The 27,324-nt window shown below is 37.3% G+C and overlaps 4 protein-coding genes across 5 annotated transcripts in view; 1 reads left to right on the plus strand and 3 right to left on the minus strand.

Moving 5' to 3' along the window:
- LOC117669000 (olfactory receptor 14A16-like) overlaps nt 1-18,055 on the plus strand; it is an 82,071-nt gene extending 64,016 nt beyond the window's left edge. Inside the window, exon 5 of the mRNA XM_087891954.1 lies at nt 17,717-18,055. Within this exon, the coding sequence (XP_087748080.1) occupies nt 17,717-17,751 (35 nt within the window). The 3' untranslated portion in view covers nt 17,752-18,055. The remainder of the gene's footprint in view (nt 1-17,716) is intronic.
- LOC117668999 (olfactory receptor 5AP2-like) lies at nt 810-2,877 on the minus strand. 2 transcript variants are annotated; one of them, XM_034423087.3, is made up of 2 exons: nt 2,807-2,877; nt 810-1,904 (listed from the first exon to the last, which is right to left on the minus strand). In XM_034423087.3, the coding sequence occupies exon 2, from the start codon at nt 1,902-1,904 to the stop codon at nt 963-965; it is 942 nt and encodes a 313-aa protein (XP_034278978.1). In that variant the 5' UTR covers nt 2,807-2,877; the 3' UTR covers nt 810-962. The 2 variants fall into 2 exon arrangements, with proteins under 2 accessions (XP_034278978.1, XP_034278979.1); XM_034423088.3 differs by lacking the exon at nt 2,807-2,877 and adding an exon at nt 2,347-2,358 and having other exon boundaries at nt 810-1,877.
- On the minus strand, nt 7,733-16,129 carry LOC117668712 (vomeronasal type-2 receptor 26-like). The gene is made up of 5 exons (XM_087891569.1): nt 15,929-16,129; nt 13,996-14,835; nt 12,302-12,529; nt 11,589-11,715; nt 7,733-8,631 (listed from the first exon to the last, which is right to left on the minus strand). Exons 1-5 carry the CDS (start codon nt 16,127-16,129, stop codon nt 7,733-7,735), a joined length of 2,295 nt encoding a protein of 764 aa, XP_087747695.1.
- Nucleotides 18,056-19,305: 1,250 nt separating the features above from the next.
- On the minus strand, nt 19,306-22,149 carry LOC117668713 (olfactory receptor 6M1-like). Its single transcript, XM_034422776.3, has 2 exons — nt 21,928-22,149; nt 19,306-20,286 (listed from the first exon to the last, which is right to left on the minus strand). Exons 1-2 carry the CDS (start codon nt 22,147-22,149, stop codon nt 19,306-19,308), a joined length of 1,203 nt encoding a protein of 400 aa, XP_034278667.3.
- Between the last annotated feature and the right edge of the window lie 5,175 nt (nt 22,150-27,324).

Raw genomic sequence — 27,324 nt, forward strand, 5'->3', positions numbered from 1 at the left:
AATAGCATATTGCCCCTAACAATCTGGGTCCTCATTTTACCCACCTCAGAAGGATGGAAGGCTGAGTCAACCTTGAGCCAGTGAGATTTGATCCACTGATCTGCTGAACTAGCAGTCAGCTGAAGTAGCTGCAGTACTGCACCCTAACCACTGCGTCACCTCGGCTCTTAACTCATCATAGCTCTATAGATATAAGACGTTTGATATGGGAGAAAAACTGGGAAGAAATAAAGGAGTGAACAATTTAAGACATAAATATCTGAGTATGCATAGATTTTTGGAAACAAGTAGTCTTAAAAGATGCTGAGTTGTCAGTAATTGCTTTAAATTAAATAAAAGAGCATACATTCTTAGCAATTTTAGAATTGGGAATGCAAGAGTCATGCTATGCATGTAATGAAGTCTTTCACATACATGCATACAGTGCAATAATCTACAGGAAAGAAGACTTTTTGTTTGCAAAGAAACATCCATAGAGATCTTAGAACCATCACTATGTTCTGCTAGGACTCTGGATTAACAAAAGTGTTTTTATTATTCATAAATAATTAACCATAGTAAAGTATTGGGAGTGGTGGGTGTGGGAAAATTTCACCAGAATTCAATTGCCTTACCACCTTTATTATTTTCATGAAGAGGCTAAGAACATCTGGCCAGAATAGGCAGTCCAGCCCACAATCCCAATAAGGTCTTTCAACATATTATCCCTAGATTCTGATTCTTCATAATTCAGAAGTCAAATAGTCATTAAGAAGAAAATTGAATATTTTGGCACATTGTCTAACATCAAGCATTAAGTACTACAAAACTGTGATAGATTTGTTCACCAAAATCAAAACAGTCAAATTCATTATGATTACAACATTGTTCTATTCAGCCTTATACAAAGAACCTGCTGCCTTAAAATTAATTTTTAAAAGGTTTTAGAAAACAATGGCTATTTAACGCCCAAACCTTCTCCCCTAAATTCCTTGAATTATTTTACGAAGTGCCCGTTGTACATCCTTGTTTCTTAAGCTGTAGATAATTGGGTTAAGCATAGGTGTTAGAATCCCATAGAGCACTGGTAAAGCATGATCTTGCTCTTGAGAGTAAGTGGAATTAGGGCGTATGTAAGTGAAGATGATGGTGCCAAAGTAGATGTTCACTACAGCCAGGTGAGAGGCACAGGTGGAAAATGCCTTGCGACGTCCTTCTTTACTCCGAATCCTGAGTATTGCTAAGGCTATATATACATAGGACAACAGAGTCACTAGGAAGGAACCCATGATTATACCTCCTCCAAATACAAAAGTAGCAATTTGATTGATCTGAGTATCAGTGCAAGACAGTTGGAAGAGAGGTGGGATGTCACAGAAAAAATGTTCTATGACATTGTCCTCACAGAAGGACAAAGAGGTCATAAGGCCAGTGTGGATACCTGAGTTAGAGAAGCCAAGAATCCAAGCAGTTACTGCAAGCCAAATGCATACTTTAGGCCGCATGAGCACACCGTAATGCAGTGGGTGGCAAATAGCTGCATATCGGTCATATGCCATGATGCCCAACAAAAGACATTCAATGCCACCAAAGGAGATGAAGAAGTACATTTGGGACAAGCAGCCTGAGAAAGAGATCCGTTTATCATCACAGAGATAATTCATTAACATCTTGGGAACAGTGGAAGTTGTATAGCCAATATCTACTACAGAGAGATTGCATAGGAAGAAATACATGGGGTTATGGAGTTTGGCATTTAAGCTGACAATAAGAAGGATAAGTATATTTCCAACCACAGCCATCAAATAAATCATAAGGAAGACACCAAAGAGAATGAGTTGGGCCTGAGGGTTGCTGGAGAGTCCCAGGAGTATAAATTCAGTGACAGAAGTTGAATTCTGTATCATCTTATATTGAGGATTCATCTGTGAAGGAATATAACAGAACGTTTTTTCCAGTTATTTTTCTACCAAGGAATAAGACCTGAAATAGAGGTCTTTTACATGCAAATAAAAACCCAAAGCCTTTGGAGGCTATCAGTTCTGTTTAAATTAATAATAAGGGTTTTGAAGCACAGTATACATTGTAAAATAAATACATATATTAAGATAGCATTACAAAAAATACAAAAAAAGTCACAAGAATTTCTTAAAGGAAATTAAAATTATGAGATTTTTAAAAAAGAACCTGATTCTAGTTTACACTGACATTATTTTTTGTACTCTCTGCTTATTTTATTTGTTTATTTTATTATTTTGCAGACTATTTTTGTTCATACAATCTATCTGTTTCATCAGTGGTAGGTTGCCCCTGGTTCGCACCGGTTCTATAGAATAGGTAGTAAAACTGGCGGGAGGCTCCGCCCACCGACCCTGACATCATCAAAATGCTTCTGCACATGCACAGAAGCTTGTGCGCTTGTGCGCGCATGGCCCCGTTGCAAACTGGTAGTAAAGGTAAGTAGAACCCACCCCTATATTTCATATATTGTTTTTGGTCCTTATATTTCTCATCTCTGTTATTTTCCTGCTCGTCCCTTACTTTTGTTTCAAATACTTTTATTTCACAAATTTATTTTGCAGATAGGTCCATGTTCATTCTCTCTATATGACCAAGCTACTTACTACATTTCTTTTGTATTATTTGTTCTTTTTTTGCATTCAGAAGTTCAAGTCAATGAATAATATATAGTAAATATGATTATTAAAAAATGAATGATAAATCAAGCCATAATGTGCAAGGTGCTGTATTTGAGTGATTGGTTAGAACTCATAATTTTTAATTTTTATTGCAAAAGGAGAAAGTAAAAAAAAAGAGATTGACATACCTGTATAAAATTTCAGATGTAACATTTTTAATTATCTTAAATTATTTTAATTTTGATTACTTCTTTTTTTGTCCATATAAATAAACCTTTCAGTTCAGGTCCAGTCACAAACCTAAGAAGGAATTGGTACCACATTAAGACATGCCACCAAAGTGAAATGAATGAGATTTTAAATCTAATTTATTTAGAACAAGTAAAACAAAGAAAATAACTACTAAGTACTATCGACAAGTGCAGGTTTTTTACAAATCTGGATGAGTCTACACTTAATTCAATAGCTGTTCCAAATGAGCCTATATTTGACATCAAATATAGGTTCATTTGGAACAGCTGTTGATAGTCCATGGCATAGATTTAAATCCTGTGGCTGTTTAAAGAGAAAAGTGCTGGAAAGTTATAGCTTTTGTTGTTCCTATTTGCAGCTAATCCTGCATTAGATTTCAAACTATATTACTACAAATTGTTTGGCATTGTTGGTTTTGTTGCTCTGCCTATGTCTATCCCTCTTCTTAAAGAAGCCTTTACAACAACAACAATAACAACAACACAACAACAACCTTTTCTTGAAATCACTACTATATTTCTTAGTGTCAACCTCCTTCCTCTTTTTAATTCTCTATTCTCAAACAATTTCAGAGTAGTTTATGCCTAGACACCAGTGGCTATGACTTTACTTTTAAGAAGAAATGAAGGAAATCCTAACTTATTTTATATATTTAAAAATTTTGAAATTTAAATGGATAAAATATTGTTCCTCTTTGTCTCTCTCAAACACATGTTCATTCATACACACAAATATGTGCACACACTATCACACAGATATTATTACCAAGTTACCTGCTTGAAATTGCACATTTTATTTCATTTGTGGCAGAAATCTTGATTCAGCCGAAAGTTTTAAAATCACCAGTGCCAACCGAAGCAGCTGTTTAGCCTTTGTCTCTTTCAGTTATAGCCCCAAACTATGAGATCTTAAGAGAAGACAAATACTCCAGGGAAATATACCCAGAAGAAATGGTTGTTGCATAAATGCTTCATTTTCATAAGTAACCTCACATGATACTTCTGATCATTATAATCTGGCATTTACTCCTAAAAAATTTATTAGACAACTATTGAGGACAAGTTTGACTTGACTTTTTTTTTTTTAAAAAAAAAAACTCTATGATTTAGTGAAACTGTCAGACAAAAGAGTGATTATTATGAGAGTCAAATAATATGTAATGATTTTTTTTCCTGATCCTTGCTAATATGATAGAAATGAGTAAAATATAAAGAGAATTTTTCATTAGTTAGCTTTCTCATGTTATTTATAGGAATTTCTTGGCTTTTATGAAACAGTTAATGTAAGTATGTAAGTATATATGCAAGTGCCTACACAGCAAGGCCTAAAGGATGTCAAACTGGTGGCCTACAGTCTGGATGTACCACATGCTAGCCACGCCCATCCCAACTCTGTGAAGGGAATGTCACTGCGTTATTTTATTTACCAGCTGAGCTCATTATTTCTGGACTATCTGACTTTCCGTACCTTGCCAAGAATTGTTATCAAAAGCTACTACGCATGTCCATCCACCCACATTCCTTCACTTGCTTCTCACACTCTTTCCTTTGTTCTCTTGCCACGGGTGCCGGTTGCTGAAAGGCAGCTGGCCCAAATTACTTCCAAAATGTAACAATTTACTTTTCTTATTTAGTGAGGTGTTTTATTTTCTTTATAACAAATAAATGAGTTTTATTAGAAACCTTTCCTCGCGTTTCTTTTCAGATTATTGCAACTTGGAATAAGCCACGATTCATCTCCTCTAATTAAACCAGGGTAATTAGTCCCAGAGCCAAACATGGGATTAATAAATGCCCTGACAGGGAAAAAAAGTCATGATATGTCACGAGTCATGATGGCAACATGATGCAGCAAGTTTGACACCTGTGTCCTAAAGGGAAGGAAAAATGACATATGCATCATAGTGTAACCACATCAGTGTTGTCATTTATGTAAAGTACTTGTGTCAGGCAAACTGAGAAAATAATTATTGGGCTATATGTATACAAGTAATCCTTACGTTGTGACAACAATTGGGACTTGAATTTCTATTGCTAAACAATGCCGTTTAATGCTTAGTTACATGAGTCCTAGCAATGACAATCCCATCATTTCCTATTGGTATCATTAACAAAATTCTACCAGTCATTGCTCTACCTATGCTAATCCATTCTGGGCTTTGTTTTTGCCCACCCTGAGCCTCAGTAAAGTAAGAACTGCCTCCAACTGCCCCTGTCCATATATCTCCCTCCATCTCTGCCTTTTTGGCTGCCCTGTATCTTGCCTTGTTTAAAGGAGTCCAGTTCGTACAAAGCGAGTCTGTAGAGGTTTGATATTTCAGAGAGGATCCATTGTTTTAGAAGGCTCCATTTGTTTTTGGAGTTTGTGCAGTCACAGACACACCCCTACAAGTTTGTGAGAGGTATATCTGGCTTACGGACCAGCACAAAGTGGCCATGAGGCAAGCAGCTTCTGTAAGAAAGTGGAGTCCCATATTACATTGCATTGAATAAACTCCTCCTTAACAAACAGAAAGGTAAGTTGGCTGCTACTAGGCTATGGACTAGAGTGAGGAGCAAACTGAATCCTAAAAAGTGCTTGGATGGCAATATAGAAATTAAACCTCAAGCTACAGGTTGTAACTGGTATCCTTGACTTGAAAGCATTTTTATGCTTTAGACTCCCTTGCATATCTGACTGGTAAGGCTGGGAGCAGGATGAGGTCTGGGGAAACCTCAAGTACTTCCATGGAATACTGAGTACCTCAGCATGGGGAAGCCTTGGGAGGCCATTGGGTGTCTGGAAGACAAGTATGGCTTGACCTACACACTTTAATTGCTTTCTATGTGCTGGTAGCTTCTGCTGACTTGCTTTAGGCTTCCTTCCATGGGAGTGGGCCAAAGCCTGGGAAAACCACAAGTGTCAGGGGGAGGTCTTTGGGGATCTGGATGAGAAGTAGGCCATGGTCTATAGATTGCAACTGCCCTCTCTGGGCTGATAGCTCAGGTTACCTTCCATGGTTGAATAGCTGGATTGGGACTAGGCTAAGGCCTTGGGGAATCCCAAGGGGCAGTGGGAGGCCTTGGGAGGCCCTTGGATGGTTGATGGATAGTAGACCATTGCTACAGACTATAACCATCCTCTGTGTGCTGGTAGCTACTGCTGAATAACTTTAAGCACTCTTGCATACTGAGTGGTTGGAAGAATCCTGGGGGAAGCTGAAGTGGCAGAGACTGGAGCACTAGGTGCTTCAACGGAGGGGAGACTTGGGAGGCTGGGGAAGATGAGCTTGGGCCTGTCCTAGGTCTTCCTGTACTACCCCCACCCTTGAAGCACCCTATGCTCCACTTAACAACATACATCTTCATTTAACAGCTGCATCATGGAGAACAGTGAGTGGAGGTTGTTAAATGAGGTCATGTCACTTTACAGCCATCACTTCTTGTTCCATTACAGTCCTAAGTGAAGGACTTTCTATACTGCAGGGGTATTAATAATGGCTGTAACCTGAAGAACCAGTAGTAAGTCCATTTATTCAACATTATTAAAAGTATTCTCCATGTGCCGGTAGACGGTCACTGAATGAACATATGTGTGTGTGTAAATATGCACGTACACATGCACATGCATATGCATATATGTGTGTGTGTGTGTTAATGTATGCATAATATGTATGGAATAACAATTTGACTTTCATAATTTTCTTAGGAAATTTGAAGCTAGGATATTTTAATGTTGTACTATTAGTATATTCTCCAAAACTGGAATGTCTGAAAAATAATTTCCCCTCTTGTATCTGACCTTTATATTTCTTATTAGAATATAATATTTTTTAAAATAATTTTATTAAACATTACAATTAAAATTTATTTAAATTTTAAAGTCAAGAGATAAAAACTAACAACAACTAATAATTAAGATAGAAGGGAGAAAATAAAAATAAAAAAGCAAAGCCCAAAGTGCAGAAAGAAAGACAAAGAAAGACAAAGAAATAACTTCCAATTTTTTTTTTTACAATAGATATAGGTATGAATTTACATTAAATAGGATCAAGTAGAGACTTAAACATTTAATGATGAATATTACATTTCCCTTTAGAAGTTGTAAATATAGTTATACTTTTAGCCTTTATAAGAGCATTATCTTGGTGAAGTAAGTTATATATGTATTTTATAGTCAAATATTTATCTTAGTGAAGAACATCAGGCTTTAAATTCTATACAGATTACAAGGCTAAGTATCAGAAAGTGTTTTATTATCTATAAAGCCTCAGGGGTTCAGTAACAGGGACAGCATGTTGTCACTGTTACTTATGTCAAGTTGTTATGCATAATCCAAAGAAGTGAATATTGAGACGATTCATCATCACTTTTTTTTCCAAATAAATTTGCTGTATAAGCTCTTTGCTTTTCTTTGGCCCTATTGGCATGTGCCAGGGTGTCCCATGACAAGTTTTTTTTACCTCTGGCCCTCTTCACATATCCTCAGTACCCTGACTGAGAGCCACTGTTCTAGAGTATATCAGACTGATTTCTAGAAGTCTCCATAATTGCCACACTAAAGTTCATACATCTGGAAAACAATCACACTGGGATTCATGCTCTTACATGTGTATTTATCCAGAGTTGATCCACACTGGATATTCCTATGTATCAATTTTCCCAAATATTTAAATGCATTCTTAAACCTATGATTACTGAAAAATGATTACACATTTATCACCATATTTGCATATGATGAATTTGAAAAGTTCATTGACTTGGATGCAGATACAAAATGTGCAAAGTAGTCTATTTTTTCATATATTAACTGTTACCTCTGTTGATTGTAGTAAAATACTCTTGTTGATGTTCTTTAAAGAATGAGTAATCACAAATAGATTTCTATTTGTGTCTCATTATTAGCTCTTTACTATTTAGCTCAGGCTTTAGAGCAATTATATAACACTTGGGAAAAAAGATACAACCCAGCAAACCAGCACTGGAGGTCAAGATGGAGAAGATCTCCACAACCACCATGTATTTTCCCTTGGTGCTTAGGTAAGTTGGGACAAAGGTGATCCATACACTGCAAAAGACTAACATGCTGAATGTAATGAACTTAGTTTCATTAAAAGTATCAGGCAACATTCTGGCAAAGAAAGCTACAATGAAACTGATTAGAGCCAGAAATCCCAGATAGCCCAGAACACAGTAAAACATAAACTCTGACCCTTCATTACATTTTACCACTATTTCCTTAGTCAAAGAATGCATGTCGAGGTCTAAGAAGGGAGGAGCAGTACATAACCACACAGTACAAAGGAGTAATTGAAAAACAGAGCAGAATAGGACCATAAAAGTAGCCAGTCTTTTCCCCACCCAACTCCTTATTTTGGATCCTGGCTTTGTAGCCATGAATGCTAGAACCACAGTGATGGTTTTTGCCAGCACAGAAGAAATAGCTACAGAGAAGATAACACCAAATGTGGTTTGCCGGAAGAGACAGATTATAGTGTGAGGTTGGCCAATGAATAGGAAGGAACAGAGGAAGCAGAGCAGGAGGGAGATGAGGAGAGTGTAAGTCAGGTCTCGGTTATTGGCTTTGACAATTGGAGTATGCTGGTACTTAATGAAAATCCCCAGTACCAAAGCTGTGATCACAGAAAATAAAACAGCCATAAAAACTAAACCAAAGCTCAATGGTTCACCATAAAGGAGAAAATTTAAACTCTTGGGAAGACATCCATCTTGGTTACTGTTTGTATACTGATCATCTGGACACTGGATACAGTTGTCCATGTCTGAAAAAAAGATAAACCAATAACATCTCAGTGTCTTGAATACAGGTGTGCTTTTATCAAGGATTTAATTTATCAAGCTTTTCTTTTTCTTTTTTGATTCCTAACAAGGATGAGGAAAGGTATGATGGAGATCCAATTTTCCAAATATCTAGTGGGAATCTTGTCCATTTCTTTGAATAACAACAATAATAATAAATTATTAAAATTTGCAGTATTGAACAACTTTAAAAATTCTTTAATTCATACAGATTGTTAATATTCAGTTAATCTTATTTTTCTCTCTTAAATTTATATCTGAATTTGTTCATATATTTTTCTTTTGCATATTTCCTCCCAAATGGGTGAAAGCATTCACATTATAAAATTAGTGGAAAAGTTTTAAAAAATCATGTAGAAATGCACAATTATGGCTAATGGTCCACAATTTATACATCTCTCAGTATTTTAAAATGCTTATTTGAGACTCAATTTAGATATTGCTTCATTTGTTCAGATTTCTTATCACAATACTATTGTAAGTAAAGCAAAAGAGGAAGTTATTCTCTTTTCAAAGCTCTCCCTGTCTAACTTAATCTCTTAATCTAGTTAATCTTAATCATTAATTATACTGTTCTTAAAGTTTGAGCAGAAAATGTATGCAGGAGGGAGGGAGAGAGGGGGGAGGAGAGGGAGAGATTTTATAATTGGTGAGCATCCAGCCTAACTTGCAATCCCATAACACTTAAAGGCATTTTTTGCATGATATAATAAACCTACCCATACCAATCTCCACTCATCTGATTCTCTTTTCTATGCCAGCTATACATTACAATGCATAACACACAATGAGTGATCTATTTTTAGACTTCCAGGTGCTATGAATTTTGATCATAATTTTGTTGGAAAGTGGAAAACTTAATTGAAAGGACTGAAATTTATATTATATTTTAAAAGAGAATTTCTATAAAGTGATATGTCATTGGTATATGATTCTAGAAAAAAATGCCAGGATATATAAAGATACTTCAAATTTACATTGAAAATGTGGACAGTGCAAAGAGTCATTTTATCATACCTTGTGGACTAATAAAAAAGCTAGAAAATTTGGGATTCAAATATACACATTTGCTGAAAACAAAACAAAACAAAACAAAACAAAATCCTTGTGATTTATGGGTTTTTCAGTTAGAAAGGATAGCTTATTGAAGAAGGAAATGAACTTTTCTTTTCTTTCTTTTCCAATGCTATTTCTACTTTCTTTCTTTCTTACTTATTCACTAATCTTTATTTTTTTTTAATATTTGCAAGGCTTTTATCTTTTTTCAATAAAAATTATATTATGAAAAATAGTTTTCCAGTTATTGCAAATATGGCAGAGAAATGGCTAATCCCAGTATGCTACTTTATATATGGTACCATTTTCTGCCTCTGTTCATATACCTCCATGTGATAGTGTGAAGGTAAAAACTACTGTGAAGCAAGGAGTTCCTATTTCCTGAACCTCTTTAGAAAGTTAAATTAAAAATTCAAGAGTTTCAGCTTAATTACACAGTTCAAGTTACATGAGGAACAATGGAAATGTGTGTGTGTCTGTGTGTGTGTGTGTGTGTGCCTTTGAGTCAGTTTTTACTCCTGGGATTACCTAAACAAGTCTCTGTAGGATTTTGGACAAGATTTTGAATGTGGTTTGCCACTGCTTCTTTCCTATGTCTGAAAGAATATGACTGGCTCAAAGTAACCCAGCTGATTTTGTGCCTATAGCAGAACTAGAATTCACACACACTCAGTTTCTTGGTTGATACCTTAACCATTATATCAAACTGGTTCTCATCAATTGACTAAACAAACTTAATGTTGGAGCCTAATTTTAATGTTCTATCCATCCCATCATGCTTCTGTTAAAAGTATAATGCAAATGGGTCAGGGGTGAAATGTAAAATTTGTTACTACCGGTTCTATGGGCGTGGCTTGGTGGAGGGGGTAATGTGACTGGGTGGGCATGGCCAACTTTTTTTTTTTAACTTTTCAAAGCATTTTTTCTAATGCTTTGAAAAGCCTCTGGCGATCAGGCAATTCAGCAGGGATCGTCAGAGAGGCTTTTTAAAAAATACCTCTCTGTCAATCAGGCAACTCAGCTGGGATCGTCAGAGACTTTTCAAAGCATTTTTTTTTACCACCTATTCGGCCAAGAGGTTGCAGAAAAAAATGCTTTGAAAAGCCTCTGAGGATCCCAGCTGAGCCGCACGATCATCAGAGGCTTTTTTAAAACTTTTAAAAGCATTTTTTGTCAGAAGAGGTTGTAGAAAAAATGCTTTCCCTTAGTTAAAAAAAAAGCCTCTGATGATCATGCGATCATCACGATCATCAGGTGGGGGAGTGCAGGGATTTTTGCTACCGGTTCTCTGAACCACCCACTGCCATCACTACCATATCGGGCGATCCGGTCCGAACCAGGAGCATTTCACCCGTGAAATGGGTTAAAAACTATTTTTAAGAGTAAGTGGACAATTCCATGGACAAATCCAAAACAATAATGCTTATGTTTTGATTTAGATTTTAATTTTAAAAATCCACAGTTGGTTAATTCATAGTAATTATGCTACACTACTTTCCCTGAACAATTTATCAGAAAAAATATTTTTGCTTAGTCCAGAAGATAATTTCCAATCATATTAGATTATGCCAAGCTAAGACAAAAACATAATCTGTAGATGTTGCCACAGACTAACATATTTTCTTTGTAATGTAATTCCTGGTTTTATTTTTCAAAAATTAAAACAACTTAAAACATTAAAGGGATTGGGGAAGATCAATGGACATATTTGTTCCCTGATATAAAACAGGTTTGAATATCACATTAAACCCCTCAAATCATATATCATCATGGCTTAGAATGTTATGCAAAGTACATCCTTATTTAATTAAAAGACAAAATATAATTTATTCATTGTAACATGACAATATATTGTATTACCTACCATTCTGGTTAGAAATCTTCCCTTTGGGACATGAAACACAGTCATAGCAACAGAATGGTTTCCCGTCTTTCTTTTTTCTAACAGAACCTGGATGGCAGTGGTCATTACATATTGAAAATGGTGGTGTCTGTTAATAAATAGAGGGGAGAAAAAACTTAGCAAGGTATTTTCAAAGGGTTTTCTCATCAGAGACAAAAATCCTTCTGTGAAATATATTCAGTTATTCAGAACATAATTCTAGGACCTTGATCTTGATAGCTTGAAAAAGTAATCTTACTATTTGCTTTACTAAGCTAACATTCTATTCTGATTCTTGAAATAGTTTGTAAAATCCATAAAGAAAATGTACATCCACAGATTTTTTTCACAGATTTCTGTAAAAGAAATTTTCTATGAAAATTCCTGTTACAAATTCCTTGTAAATTATTCCAGACATTTCTTCTTCCTTGTATTATTCCCACAGTATGGTGGGTTCCACTTAAAATATTCCATACATTTATATGCATTATAAATTTATATGATACATCATTTTAGTATTTTCCATGAAATAAACATTAAATTATCATAGATAGATAAATCTACTATCTATAATGTCTTCTGTTGACTATAATGTGGAGTCTGGAAATGTGGAAAGTCCAGATTTTGCACATGTTCTTCCAAAGAAGGAAATTTTCTTTACCTTCCCAGCTCAATAGTCTATAATAAAATATTACCTTATTGAAGTTGTTATGCCAGAGGATCTTCCCATCATTAATGTATAATTGTTTATTAGATAAGACATGTGGGTTCAACTTTCCTACTTTTACTTTGGAGAATGATTTGTTTGAAAAAGTAATCCAGTTGATAATATCAAATCCACCTTCCAATTCACCTTGCTCATCGAAAGATACTAGGTCTCCAGCACTGTTGTTAAATGAAATTCTCCTCAAGAAAGAGTGGAGCTGCAACCCAAGATAACAAAAGGAGTTTTAAATGAAAAGGTGAAATGTCTTTATTATTGTATTTCATATAAATATTGAATTGATATCCACTGAAATCCTTAATGTGGATTAAAAGCAAATAGCAAATAAATATAGATATATAGAACACAACAAAACAAGTATAATAGACACAGATGTGCAGAAGCTGAAAGAAACAGCAATATAACAATAATATAATAATTTTGGAGGAAAAGCAATGTGAAGTCTATAAAGTGATGTTGATGGTTCTATAGAGAAAACATGAAGGAACTAATTAACACTAAAATTGCAAGTTCCTATTTTAATAAATATAATGGGCTGATATTAAGCATTACATCTGGAAAAAAAAATGATATGGGTCATGACATTTTCTTTTTAAATGCTGCAATTTGTGAAGAAGGAAAGAAATGGTCTCTTAGATTTCAGAAAGACATAAGGCTAAAGAATCTGGATGGTATGATAGTTAAGTTGTTGAACTGACACCAAGGGGACCCACATCCTGGTCTGACCTGATCCATGGAACCTCATTCAGTGACTTTCAGCCCAATCTAGTTTGCTGCTGTGGGGAAAAATGAGAGGAGGGAATGGTATTTACAGTCTTGAACTTCTGTATTAAAAGCAGGATATAAATCTAACAAATACATATAAACAAAGCTTCCAGCAATACTTGGTGCCAGTTGTCCCACTCCTAAGTGGAAAATACTCCTGGCAACCTAATCAGAAACAGAATAGGACAGGACCTTGGCGTTCTTCTAATCCAACCCCCTGATCAAGCAGGAGACCCTATAGCATTTCAAATAGGTGGTTGTCCAGTCTTTTCTTAAAAACCTCCAGTAATGAAACACCTACAACTTCTGAAAGCAAGCTGTTCCACTGGTTAATTGTCCTCATTGTTAGGAAGTTTCTCCTTAATTCCAGGTTGCTTCCATCCACTGTTTCTTGTCTTGCCTTCTGGTGCTTTGGAAAATAAATTGTCCCCCTCTTTTTATGGCAGCCCCTCAAATACTGGAAGATTGCTATCATGTCACCCTAGTCTTTCTCTAGCCTGGCCATACCCAATTCCTGCAACCTTTCTTCATATGTTTTTGTTTCCAGGCCCCTAATCATCTTAGTTGCTCTTCTCAACTTTTTCCAAAGTCTCAACATCTTTTTTGTAATGTGGTGACCAAAATTGGATGCAATATTTCAGGTATGGTCATACTAAAGATTTATAAAGTGGTACTAATACTTCATGTGATTTTGATTCTATGCTTTCTTTATACAACCAAGGATTGCCTTAGCTTTTTGGATGCTGCTGCGCACTACTGGCTCATAATTTCCTATGAGGAAATTATTTGAGAAGGTATAGACAGAATAATTTGTGATCAACAGTAATATAAACTTTACATAATGCTACTTTTCAATTGCCTATTTATGGCAATAACATTGTTTTGAATATGAAATAATACCTGCCAAGGTTGTGGGTTCCCAAGTGCTCTCATCATTCTGTGTTGGGAATCTAGTGACCGCATGGCATCTAAAGCATGTGCCACAACATAGACAGCATTATATACACTGTAGCTTTGGGCTGTCATCTTCATTTCAAAAAAGGGTCCAGGAAGGTTCTGCAATTTTTCTCTCCCAGTACAAAATTCTGTATGCTGTTCACCAGTGTAGTAATTTGAAAATAAACAGTTGAAAGCCTGTTCCCAAAAATCATTAATAAAATTGTCTTTCTCTAGTAAGTTAGGCTTTATGGTTGTAAGGAAATGTTGGAATCCCAATACTTCCCTGGAATGAACTGCAAAAGACAAAGTCCCTTGGAACACCATTGTATCCCAATCCTTATGAAACTGTAAAGCTGGGAAGTCCCATTGGGCTGTCATAATCCATACTCTGTCTAGAGTGTCTGCTATGTCATTATTTTGAGTGAGCAAAAATTTTAAACTCAGTGCAGAATGAGTTTCTGCGTATACCAGAACTGCTTTGACTTCGTTGATCCTAAAAAAATTGAGTCTTTTTTCAGTCTTCATATATGAGTCATGGATTTCCAAGAAGTTTGTTATGGAGGGCATTCTGTCAGTGAAAGCAGAACAAATACCATTTTGGGAAAGCATTGGCACTAAGTTCCAAACAAAACTTTCTCCTTTGTCATCATCCAGTGTGATGATCCCAACCCATATCCATTGGAAATGTTTAAGTAGTTTGACAATACCCTTATACTGATGCTTTTCATTGGGAACCACCCGGTAAATGAAAGGGAACTGTATTTTAGTAGTCAATAAAGGATCAAACAAGTAATAAGAGACCTAAGCAAAAACAAATTTCTTGGCATAAGTAAAATAAAAATGTCTGCTTACGGACATGTTATAAGGAACCTTCTTCTCAATTAGTGCCCTCCATAATGGATGGATTTCCCATTTTTTGAATATAATATTATTCATAATTATAGCAAAATAGCAATTATATAGTACATGTATCAAGCTTGCCAGGCATGTACAATATGGCCAGTATGGCCAATTGTCAATATAATTGGAGAAAATTAGATTGGGGAAAATTTAAGTAATTTAGTGTTAGGACTTCAAGTTACAAAGCAATAATAAGAATTACTATTTCAAATATATATTATTTTTCTAATCCTAAAATTTCTTGAGAATTTTTTTTTCTAAATTCATGCCTTAATCCAGACTATATTTTTCATATATATATATAAATATGAAATTTATATATATTTTTATATAAAAGATTTTTATATAAAAGATTTTTATATATATATAAAAGATTTGTAACTAGCATTTCTCATATCACAATTGAAACACAATTTGGCATGTCTTGGAATTAAAGACAGAAGCAATTTTTCACCATTGAAATATAATTTCAACTTCTAAATCAGTTTCACCTTTTTCTAAGCCTACTTCCCAAACCAGCAAATAGCAGCTAAGCCATGAAGATGATAGCCATAATGTCTTCTGGTAACTTCAGAATTATCATGATGCAAGTGGTATAGCTTGGACTAGATTTCAGAGCTTAAATCTAAGGTTCCAATACAAAGACTTCCTATATAATTATCCAGACAATAGCATGTGATCAGGACATCTGTATATAACGCCAATGTTAATACATGGACTGATAAGACATATTGAAATCTAAGAATAATATTATTCAATACAAGTGTATATGCTTGTATGTATGTGTTACTTTATAAATGTCATTTCTACAGCAAAGGGGTGCTGATTTTTAAATAAAAAACATGGGTGTTTAAATGAGGGATATGTAAGACAGCAAAATTACTAGGCTGCATCATTGGATGAAGCCTCTCTATTTTATTTTCTCTCTTGGTCCTTAATATGAACATCTTACAAAAATTATAAAAGTCACCTTACAATAGATAAATTCTCCTACCTGGGGAGTTTTATAAATACTTGAGATAGTAGCCATATGAAGGGAAGTTTGTGAATGAAGTGCCCCAGTGATAGCTATCAAATTCTTCTCTGAATTACACTTGTAATTTGGAACTGTTGATTTTGGGCTATAGAGTAGATTCATGGTTGTCTGAAAGGTTAACCTGTCATTGAAGTAGCTGTCATAGATGTGGAATCCCATTGTTACATTAGCCAAAAGCCTTGGATTTTCATTGACTTCCTTCACAGCATACAAGAAGGCCAAGACCTGCTGGTAGTTTTTTATCACCACACTGCAATGAAAGCATTGGTATAATCCAAGAATATTCTAGACATTCATAATCAAAAGCACACATTTCTTTCAGAGACATCTGTTTCTCAGAATGGTACTCAGGATGTGCCAACAACCACATACTTCATTAGAAATAAAGTATATATAACTTTGAAATGATCAAGAAATGCTTCAGAAAGTAATTTTTCTCCTATTATGAATGATTCACCCCAGTTATTTGATTAGATTAGTGAGAGAAAGAGACTCTTCTTATTGGTTTCTTTGCTGTTCAAATGCTTTGTCTATAATAATGGACAAGATCCACCTGTCTCTAGGTGAAGATAATATTGTGTGCCAAAGGAAATCACATTTCCAATTGTTCCTTAAGTTAAAAAAATATATGTCTGAAAGGAGAAACAAATTATGAAGCAGCAAAATACAATATAGTGTATAAATTAGAAAAGCAGCAGTTGGCTGGGCTCAGTCTTACTACTAAAGAGTGATAAGACTTTTTCCTGCTTACTGGGATGCATGAATCCAGCCGCTAGGAATTAGTCAACAAAATATAGTTAAAATATTATTGCAGGGTTGCTATTTTCTTTGGAGTTTTTGTCTTGAAAACTGAAAGCAGGAAACCACAGTGTTATTAATTATAGAGTCCTGTGATAAAATTGTCCTTTTATATTTCATCCAGTTATTCTTATAGTAGATATGACTTAGGCCCCACTGATTTTAGTGAATTTAATGTAACTTTGATTGGATCATGATTATGTGTTCATTTTCAGTACCATGATTTGATTCACTTTTTGGTTCAGATTACCAAACTGACTTTATTTACAAGAGTAAAAATAAGAAAGGCATGAGGATGTGGCCCAAGATTTATTTATGAGAAACGTTTTTCATTTTTCTTCCTTTCATATTCTTCTAGCCCTATAGCAACCCAATGACAAACATTATATTAAGAAAAGCACTTCAGAACCTGAATATGGATCTTCCTGGTCCACTCTGGAGCAACCCATTCTGCTGACTTGTACAGCTTTGTAATACCCCTTATGTTTAACTTTTAAGAGCTATTGATCAATATAATTACCTCATACTTCTTTGAAACAAGAAGTAACACAGTAAAGGGGATAGAAACGGAAGGACTATGAGAAAGAGAGAACATGAAACATCTTCATTTATTTTGAGAAATTCAAGCTCTTAGAGATACAATGGTCATTAAAGCGAAACTGCAGTAAATAAGAACCAATTTGTACCCAAATATAGAGGCAAAACTGAAGGAAGTCCCTCATATGATACAGAAAAGTAGTTGGGATTTAAGGAAGCTGTAAATCTTGACAAATACTGAAAACAACATGATCTGGTAGACAAATTAACAGAGTGCAGTTCTCACAAAAGAAAGGCAAAATGCAGAATTGAGAATATGATATTTTGAAAACCTGCAACTATACATTTAACATGATCTTATTGAAATTCTCTATTTTGTTCAAGTAAGGAAGATTTTCTTTCTCTTCTTAGGAATTATGATAATGTTCTCTTGGATCTCTAATTGAAATAAGAAATTCCTTACATAGAATCTTCAATAAACATTGATCTGGGGTGTTCCTGGAAAGACAGAGCCTTGAAAAAGGAGACGAACTGAGAAGAGATTCCTCCAATGACAAAGTTACCTGGCTGGTAATATTCATGTGGGATTTGGAGGGCATCAATTCTGTTGCAAAGAATGGGGTGCATCTTACATTCAGTTTGGGGCAAAAACACCAGCCATAACATCAATAGACATAGCAACAAAAAAATCATTGCAAATATAAAAATGAATCTGTTTCCTTGAAAATAAAATTCAATATCCCACTCTAATTCATTAATATCTAATGTTAGTTTTCCTATACCAATCCATCTTCAACAATTTTTTATTTTCCTGCTCTCTATCCACCAAACAAATACAAAAATGAAATGAAATATTGGTGGCTTTCCTTGCCCAGCATCTGGCATGCCCAATTCTAACATTTATCTGTTCTGTTTCTGATTGTGAAACTGTTCACTGAAACTTCATACAAACAAAAGCAAGAAATAACGTTACCATCACTTGAGATAATTATAGTTCTCAATTAGCTCCCCAAAGTGATCATAAGTAACTATCTGAAGAAAACATGTTTGTGATTTCATCTCATATCTGTTCCTCATTGAGAGAGGAAGGATATTTGTTTCTATAAGAAATAGGAAGAAAATACAGCTAGAAAAAGATTTGGGAGAAGGCAAAGAACATGCTCGTGATAAAATAACAATGAATTCATTTTTGCAGTCAGAAATTTATGAAACTCTCAGAGGAATTCCAAAATAGATTCCATAAAGTGATCATTCACATATCCATCTTGCTTGAATAATGAATATACTCTGCAAACAGAAGTTTTGTTGCTTAAAACAATAGTTTTAAGAGCTCAGATATTACTATTAACATTGCATGGAAATCCATTTCAGTGTAGTTTTAACTATTCAGTTTTTTCCCTTTAAGATGAATTTATTTTTATTTATTTTATTTATTTACCAATTTTTTATGCTGCCCATCCCCCCTACAAGGTGAAAACATATGAAAAAAAAAAGAATGGAGTTCTATCAAGCCAAAGAGAATTAGTTTAAGTGACCTTTAAAAGGCATCAGTAAAATTTCTTCTTGTCACTATGTAACAAATTATTTAACTAAAATTATCTAGATTAATGAGATCATATTGTTAATAAGACTTGGGAAACATTACGTCATTATATTAGAAGAGGAAGATACCAATAATGGAGAATATCAGTAGCTCAGGGTTGAAATGAGAGGTCCTTGGTACTCTCTGAGCTTGGTTGTTTTCTTGCAGATATGCCATTACCCAAACTAGGTAACATCATCAGTGCTATCAGAAGAGGAGAGATTTGCATGTTCTGTCATAAACAGGTTTCTGAGATTATGATGCTAGGACCTGGTAGGAAAATGGTTGCAGAGAAGTTAAACCCCTTGGTGGCTCTTCAGAAAGCTTTAAATTATAATTCAATTGGAGAAAAAAGGCAGCTAACTTAAGCTCAGATATATCCATACAACATGAAAAGCCCAAGAGGAAATGTTGTATTTTAATCTACAGCCTTTGCAATGGTAGAACCAAGCTGTTTCACTCTATCTTTTAAAACTTCTTTGACCACTTTATTTCTAAAGCTATAGATAATTGGGTTGAGCAAGGGGGTTACTACTGTGTTGAGCATTGTGGCTAACTTGTTGAAATCCATAGAAGAGCTTCCAGATGGCCTGACATAGATGAATATGGAGCTACCATAATAGATTGAGGCCACAGTGATATGTGAACTGCAAGTGTTAAATGCTTTATTCCTACCTTGGGCAGAAGGCATCCTTATCACTGTGACAATAATGCAGACATAAGAGATGGTAGTGATGGAGACAGAGGAAAGCAATGTAAAACATGATAAGGCAAATTCTAAAACTTGAACAAGGTGGGTATCTGCACAGATCAACTTTGTCAAGGGTCCTGTATCACAGAAGAAATGATCAATTATATTGGGTCCACAGAAAGGTAGGGTTGCCTTGAAAACTAATCCAGTGATAATCCCAATAAAACTAATGAACCAGCAGAAAACCACCATCAGTAAACATATTTGGTTACTCATGATCGCTGTGTAGCGCAAAGGGTTACAAATAGCTAGGTAGCGGTCCACCGACATTGCTCCCAGTAGGAGGACTTCTGTGGATCCTGCAAGAAAGTATAATGTGACTTGTAAGGCACATGCAAAGAAGGAGATGGACTTCTTCTCTGAAATGAGAATGCTGAGCATCTTTGGTGTGACAGTGGTGGTGATGATAATTTCCAACCAGGAAAGATGGCTGAGGAAGTAGTACATAGGGGTGTGGAGGCGGGAATCCAGGCGGATCATGAGGACAACCAGAGCATTACCCATTAATGCTAACACATACATGATCAGGACAATGCAGAACAGAGGTAGCTGTATCCTCTGGAGATGAGAAAAGCCAAGTAAAAGAAATTCTGTGACAGCATTCCCTGAGATATTTTCTCTGCTCTTCAAGATCATTGGGTCAAGAAACTGTAAAACAAACAAGCAAAAGTCCACAAAATAATGAGTTCTGAGCATAATACAAGAGAATAAAAAAAATTGGGAGAAATTATTAAATAACTTTGTATATCCCAAGAATTTGCTGCTTGGGTCTACTTTCCAAACCATCTGAGAAGATCTTTTATAGGCTGCATCTAATGTATCTATATATTATATTTCACATACATACCCAGTTCTCACACACCAGAGTCTAATTTTTATTTGTTTTTCTTCCAAATCAAGGAACAGATTTTTTTTCTGGTATACAAAAGAAAACACACAATAAATTTAATCTCTTTACATCTATTTTTTAAACAAAACATGGTAAAATGCTGGCCAGAAGACTGGATATATGAGATCCATGTACCAGTTCTTGTTAGCTTGTTCTATTTGTTTATTTGTTGTCCAAGATAAAAAGAGAAAATTCCTAGCAAATTATGGTATGAATAGAAAAAAGAAAAAGAGAAAATAGAGCACTGTTGATTATTAATATCACTGCTTACCTTCTGGCTCCAGAATTTTGCAATTTTGAATTCTTCATTCAGCATCTGCAAAATTCATTGTTTATAGTTAAGGGGGGAAGACATGCAGTAAAAATGATTCAAAATTATATAATAATAATACAAGAGATACTTGTATATTATTTACTTTTACTATTTAGCAACTTCATATTTCTTTCTGTGTAGATCAAGATTAATCAAACTATTAAAATAAGATAAAAATAAAAAAGTTCTCCGTAATGTGTTTTGCTTGCATGACTTTCTTTTTCAAATCATATTCTGAATTTTTGATAAAACATATTTCCTGAATGTACTAAGAATGCTGAATGCATTAAAAATCTATATATAACATAGAAGGAAAAAGAAAATATTATCTAATGGCATCAAATTATTACTACTACAAAAGATCTGCAGAAGACCATCACTACATCTTAAATAATCCTCAGCTATATTTCATTTAAGCTAAACTAATCACTTGGGGATTTAAGTAGAGATCAGGCATTTGTACTGTTTTGGGGGATTTGTTTCTCAGGACTAAATAAACATTGATTTTCTGCAATATTATGATACATCTAACTAATATCAAGACCCTGTTAAATCTGAGAGATGATTAATTGCTATGATACATGATGGCAGAAGAAAAAAGCATTTGAAGTTTGTTCTGAGTGAAAACCTTCAGGGACAACTAAGTTCATGAGTTCTATTTTGTTTATCAGATATAATAATGAGCTGTACAGTTAAAAAGTAAATTACATTGGGGATGTACGTAGAGACATGCCTGTCAATTTCAAATTACCCAGACAGGATGTTGGAATTCAAGATAATTTTCATCTCTAGAGGAATATTTTATTTTATTTTATTTTATTTTATTTTATTTTATTTTATTTTATTTTATTTTATTTTATTTTATTTTATTTTATTTTATTTTATTTTATTTTATTTTATTTTATTTTATTTTATATTTCAAATGTAAAAACTGTCCACCTCACAGAGCATCTCTGGGAAGTTTACAAATTAGCTATAAAAACATAAAAAAACCTGTATATACGTAAGGTAATATATTATGATCCAATTAAAATAAAAATAAATTAAAAGTTTAAAAAGGTGGAAAGAGGGCCTTTAAGGTACTAACCATCCCCATGGCTACATTCTCCTGTCTGAACATCAAGCACGTCTGCAAAGCCAAGTCTTCAGACATTTCTGCAAGGCTAGGAGAGTGGGAACTTGCTTTAGCTTTTTCAACGGGTGGGAGCAACAGCAAAACATGCTCTCTTTCTGATCCCGCCAGTGAAAATTCTTTAACAAATAGAATCTGTAATGGAGTGAACATGGTTCTGCAGATATACTGACCCATGCCACTTGGGCTTTAGAGGTCATAACCAACACTTTCAATTGGACCCATAGGCAAACCTGCATCCAATGTAGCTTCTGCAGCTGAGATATTATATGGACCATCTTGGGGACAGCCAAGATTGCTTGTGTGGCCTTATTCACTACCAACTGGAGCTTCTGGATACTTTTCGAGCCTGTGGGGGCTCATGTGGTAAGATGCTGGGCCTTTGAATCGCTGAGGTCAGCGGCTCGATTCCCATGAGAGAGTAAACTGTGTAGGAGTCTCCTACACAGTTTACTCTCTCATGGGAATCGAGCTGCTGACCTCAGCAGTGCACAGACCCAACATCCTGCGGGTAAAGATAACTACCACCCGAAAAAATTCCTTTCACAGAGGCAGCCAGCCACCTCAGTGATCACTGGCTAACACGTGCCATACGCTAAATTAAAAAAATCTGGAAATTGTAAAAAGCATTTTCAATCAAAACAGACATGAAAATAATTGCCTTGTTTAAGTTATATGGCAGAAAGAAAGTATTTCATACTCTATGTCTTTTTACTTTCTCCGGTGGAGAATATTCAAAAATGCAAAGCACAATTATTGAATTATGGCTTTACTTATTTTCCAAGGAATGGAATAACCAATGTTGTACTTCGTTATGTTTGCTATTATTTATCTGATGGCTGTAGTTGGGAATGTTGTGTTTATTGTTACGGCAAGCCGGCAGCCATGTGGCAAGGATGCACAGCTGATTGGCCCGCTGGCATAGCAATTAACTGGCAGGATAGTGGAACATAATATTGGCCGAGACGCTGACAGCTCTACTATAAAAGAGCTGTCAGCACTGAGGAAAGCACTCGCTCACCAGTGTTAGAAGTTAGGAGCGAGTCATGGTTAGACTTTACTGTTGTGAATAAAGAGCTGTTAATTGTTAACCTGCCACGTCTCCATCTTATTGTTTAAGCTTTACAGTACTGGTGACAAAGGTGGGATTTTCCCCTCAGGCGGCAGGGTTAACAAAGTCACTTTAAAGAGCTGTTGCACAGAGCTGAGCTACGGCGACGAGAAGTCGTACCATTTAAAGCCGCATAAGCTGTCTTGACAAGAATGGCAACTTTATCGACTTTCACTCCTTTTGATCACATAAAGGAGACCTGGGACTCTTTCCTGGACTGCTTTGATTGTTTCCTGTCAGCCAATGATTATAACGGATTACCTGAGGATAGGAAGCTGGCTGTATTTCTCAGCGTCTGCGGGCATGAGATGTTTGAAAATGCCCGAGCTTTATTGGCACCTTGTAAGGTCCAGGATGTGTCATGGGAGACTCTGTTGGCAGTTTTAAAAGGTCACTACGCCCCATTGCCGTCCAGAATCACCAGACACCACACATTTATACATAGATATTAGCTGGAAGGGGAAACTATCGCTTAATACATGGCAGCATTAAGACAAGCTGCGCTGTATTGTGAATTTAGCGATGTGGAAGATATCCTGTTAGATCAGTTGATCTGTGGAGTCAGGAATATTCGGCTGCAGCGCCATCTGCTTGCTGGGACTGATGTAACGCTGCAAACAGCAATTGATGAGGCTAGAGCCTCTGAGTTATCTGATCAGTCAGCTACAGAAATTAGGAAATCTGTCAACCCAGCAACAGTGGACAGATCATCCACTGTGCACCATGAGGAAGTGGAGTCAGACCAGGCAAGTGATGGGGAAGAAGAGATCAGCCGCCTTAAAACTTCCCCCTGGGAGGACAGAGATACTGAGGGAAAGAAGACCCAGGTTCTGTGTGGGGGCTGTGGTGGAAACCACCACTGTTCTGCTTGCCATTTTAAAAATGTGGATTGCAGACAGTGTGGAAAAAGGGGGCATCTAGAAAGGGTCTATAGAGCAGCGCAACCAATGGCTGTTAAGCCAACGAGACCTAACGCTTGTGGGTACTGTCCACAAAACAGGCTAGAACAATTGGACGAAGACTGTTTTACAATTGTGTGCAGTCGGCCAGAAGGAATAGTTGACCAGGCTGACACCAATTTAAGAAAGAAGATATTCCTCTCAGTACTTATTGAGGGCAAGCCGTGTAGAATAGAAATTGACACAGGATCATCTGTGTCTATTATATCGTGGAACATACTTAAGTTGTTAATGTCCTCGATGGTGAGGAGTAGATTGTGGCCCTGCAGGCTCAGACTACGGGATTACCAGGGGAATCAAATTCCTATAGTAGTCTGTGGGAGAGTTAAGGTAAATTACAGGAATTTCAGCGGTCACCTTAAAATTGTTGTGGTCAACGGTTCACTGCCAAGCCTGCTGGGACTAGAGTGGTTTGATGCCCTGGGTTTGGCAGTGACGGGCGTCCATACCATTACGTCAGACATATTCGCAGAACTCATTAAAGAGTTCTCGGATGTCTTCAATGGGAATCTGGGAAAATACAAAGGGGCTACTATATCTTTTAATATGGATTTTCAGGTAGCACCCATTCGGCTTAAGCCACGCAGGATTCCCTTTGCTCTCCGTCCTAAAATCGACGCAGAGATTGATAAGCTGTTAGCCCAGGGTATATTAGAACCTGTAGACCAGGAGAGGTGGGAGACGCCCATAGTCATCCCAATCAAATCGGATGGCTCTATACGAATTTGCGTACAATTTGCAACAATTAATCGGGGTCTCCAGGCAAATCCCTACCCAGTTCCGATGGTCCAGCACCTCCTCCACTCTTTGGGCCGCGGTACCATCTTCGTGAAACTGGACATGGCTCAAGCGTACCAACAACTTGAGGTAGACGATGCCACCGCAGAGGCACAAACTATAGTCACCCATTGAGGTGCATTTCGGTGTCGCCGGCTACAGTTTGGAGTTTGCATCACCCCCGGCATCTTCCAGAACCTGATGGAGAGACTCTTACACGACTTGCCAGGGTGATCCTGTATTTCGACGATATCTTCATGTCGGCTAAGTCTGAAGCTGAACTGGTTCGCCGCCTCTGTCTTGTCTTTAATTGTTTCCAGCAGAAGGGACTGAAACTTAAAGCTAGCAAGTGTGAACTAGGGGCGCGACAAGTGGAATTCCTAGGTTTCCTGGTCAATGCCAACGGTCTGCACCCGGCCCCTTCTAAGGTGCGCGCAATCCCAACACCAGCAAACAGGACTGAGCTACAGGCTTTTCTGGCCTTACTACTTTTATAACATTTTCTTGCCTCATAAGTCCACTGTCACGGAGCCACTACATCGCCTTCTGAGGGCCCAAGTTCCATGGATGCAGAGAGAGGCCAGAGATTCTGGGCTGTCAAGGAGCTGCTGGCATTGACTCAATTCCTGGTTCAATATGATGCTGACTTACCGCTGATGTTGGCTTGCAATGCATCGCCGTATGGCATGGGGGCTATCCTGAGCAACAGACTGCCTAACGGGTCAGAAGCCTCTATTGCCTACTTTTCTAGAACTCTTTCATCCACAGAACATAACTACGGGCATATCGACAAAGAGGCTTTGGCGGTGGTGGCTGGCGTGAAAAGGTTTCATGACTACTTGTATGGCCACTCTTTGATTACTGATCATGGACCACAAGCCACTATTGGGCATCCTGGCCAGCGATCGACAGTCTCCGCCTATTGTCTCTCCCAGGATGACATGCTGGGTCATTTTCCTCACTGCTTACAAGTACCAGCTGGTCCATCAGCCTGGTAAGGCTATGGGTCATGCCAACGCCTTGAGCCGCTGCCCCCTGCCTGCCCCGGTGGAAGACCCCACCCCCACATAATCCATACTCCTCATTGATGACTACCTGGCTGCCATTACTGCTTCTGATGTCGCAAGGTACACGTCCCTAGATAGGACCCTCCGCCAGGTCGTTGACTGGGTGAAAAGGGGGTGACCCCAAGGGAAGGTAGCACCTGAATTCCAGCACTATAGGTTCCAGCAGCACGAAATCTCATTCTCAAGAGGCTGCCTGTTGTGGGGTCATAATATCCATGGAGTTAAGGAAGGTAGTGTTACAGACCTTGCACGAGGGCCATCCAGGCACAGCTAGAATGAAAATGTTGGCTCGCAGTTATGTATGGTGGCCACAGCTAGATGGGGCAATCGCTGACCGGGTAGCGAACTGTCAGTGATGTCAGGAGAATATGGCCGCACCCCCCACAGCGGAAACTAGGGAATGGGAGACCCCTAAGACTCCGTGGTCCCGAATCCACCTGGACTTTGCTGGTCCATTCCAGGGTCTCACCTTCATGATTATTGTTGATGCCTATTAGAAGTGGGTTGAGGTCGCATCCATGATTTCAACCACCACTGAAACAGTAGTAAAGGTCTTGCAAAAGGTGTTTGCCACTCATGGCCTGCTGGACCTCTTAGTGTCTGACAATGGTCCACAGCTAACGTTGGCAGCCTTCCAGCTGTTCTTGGCAAAGAATGGCATTCACCATGCCCTGTTGGCCCTGTTCCATCTGGCCAGTAACGGCCTTGCTGAAAGGGCCATTCGCTCAGCTAAAGAGATCCTGACTAAGTTAGGCCCAGGGGACTGGCACGCGAAACTGGCCACATACCTCCTCACTCAACACTCAACTCCTAACCCAATAACTAACCGCAGCCCGGCCGAGCTGCTAATGGGTCAGCAGTTGAGAACCAACCGCGATCGATTACATCCCAATTATTCACCAGAGAAACCCCCAAACTCCATGGGAGGGGCCTGGACATTCCAAAGGGTGGGGTCTGGATTTATGCCCAAAATTTTGGACATAATAAGGCCGTGGACTTACCTGCATCTCATAGGCTGCTGGAGAAGATTGGTGGTCCAGCAGAACCAGCAAAGCAGCTGCTGAAAGTTTCAGAGGCTCCAATTCCAGCTCCACTGGCATCACCTGAATTCACTGCACTGCGCAGGTCGGGGAGAAGCCGATGCCGCCTAGCATATTTAGCTGATTATGCATGCGCAATCCAGGAGGAAAGGAGTATTATGGCAAGCCGGCGGCCATGTGGGAAGGGCGCACAGCTGTTTGGCCTGCCAGCATGGCAACTAACTGGCGGGATAGCGGAACATACTTATTGGCCGAGACACTGACAGTTCTACTATAAAAGAGCTGTCAGCTCTGAGGAAAGCGCTCGCTCACCAGTGTTAGAAGTTAGGAGCGAGTCATGGTTAGACTTTACTGTTCTGAATAAAGAGTTGTTAATTGATAACCTGCCATGCCTCCAT

This window comes from Pantherophis guttatus, chromosome 4, assembly GCF_059756535.1.
Source record: "Pantherophis guttatus breed Tessera chromosome 4, ASM5975653v1, whole genome shotgun sequence".
In the NCBI taxonomy this organism is placed as follows: Eukaryota; Metazoa; Chordata; class Lepidosauria; order Squamata; family Colubridae; genus Pantherophis; species Pantherophis guttatus.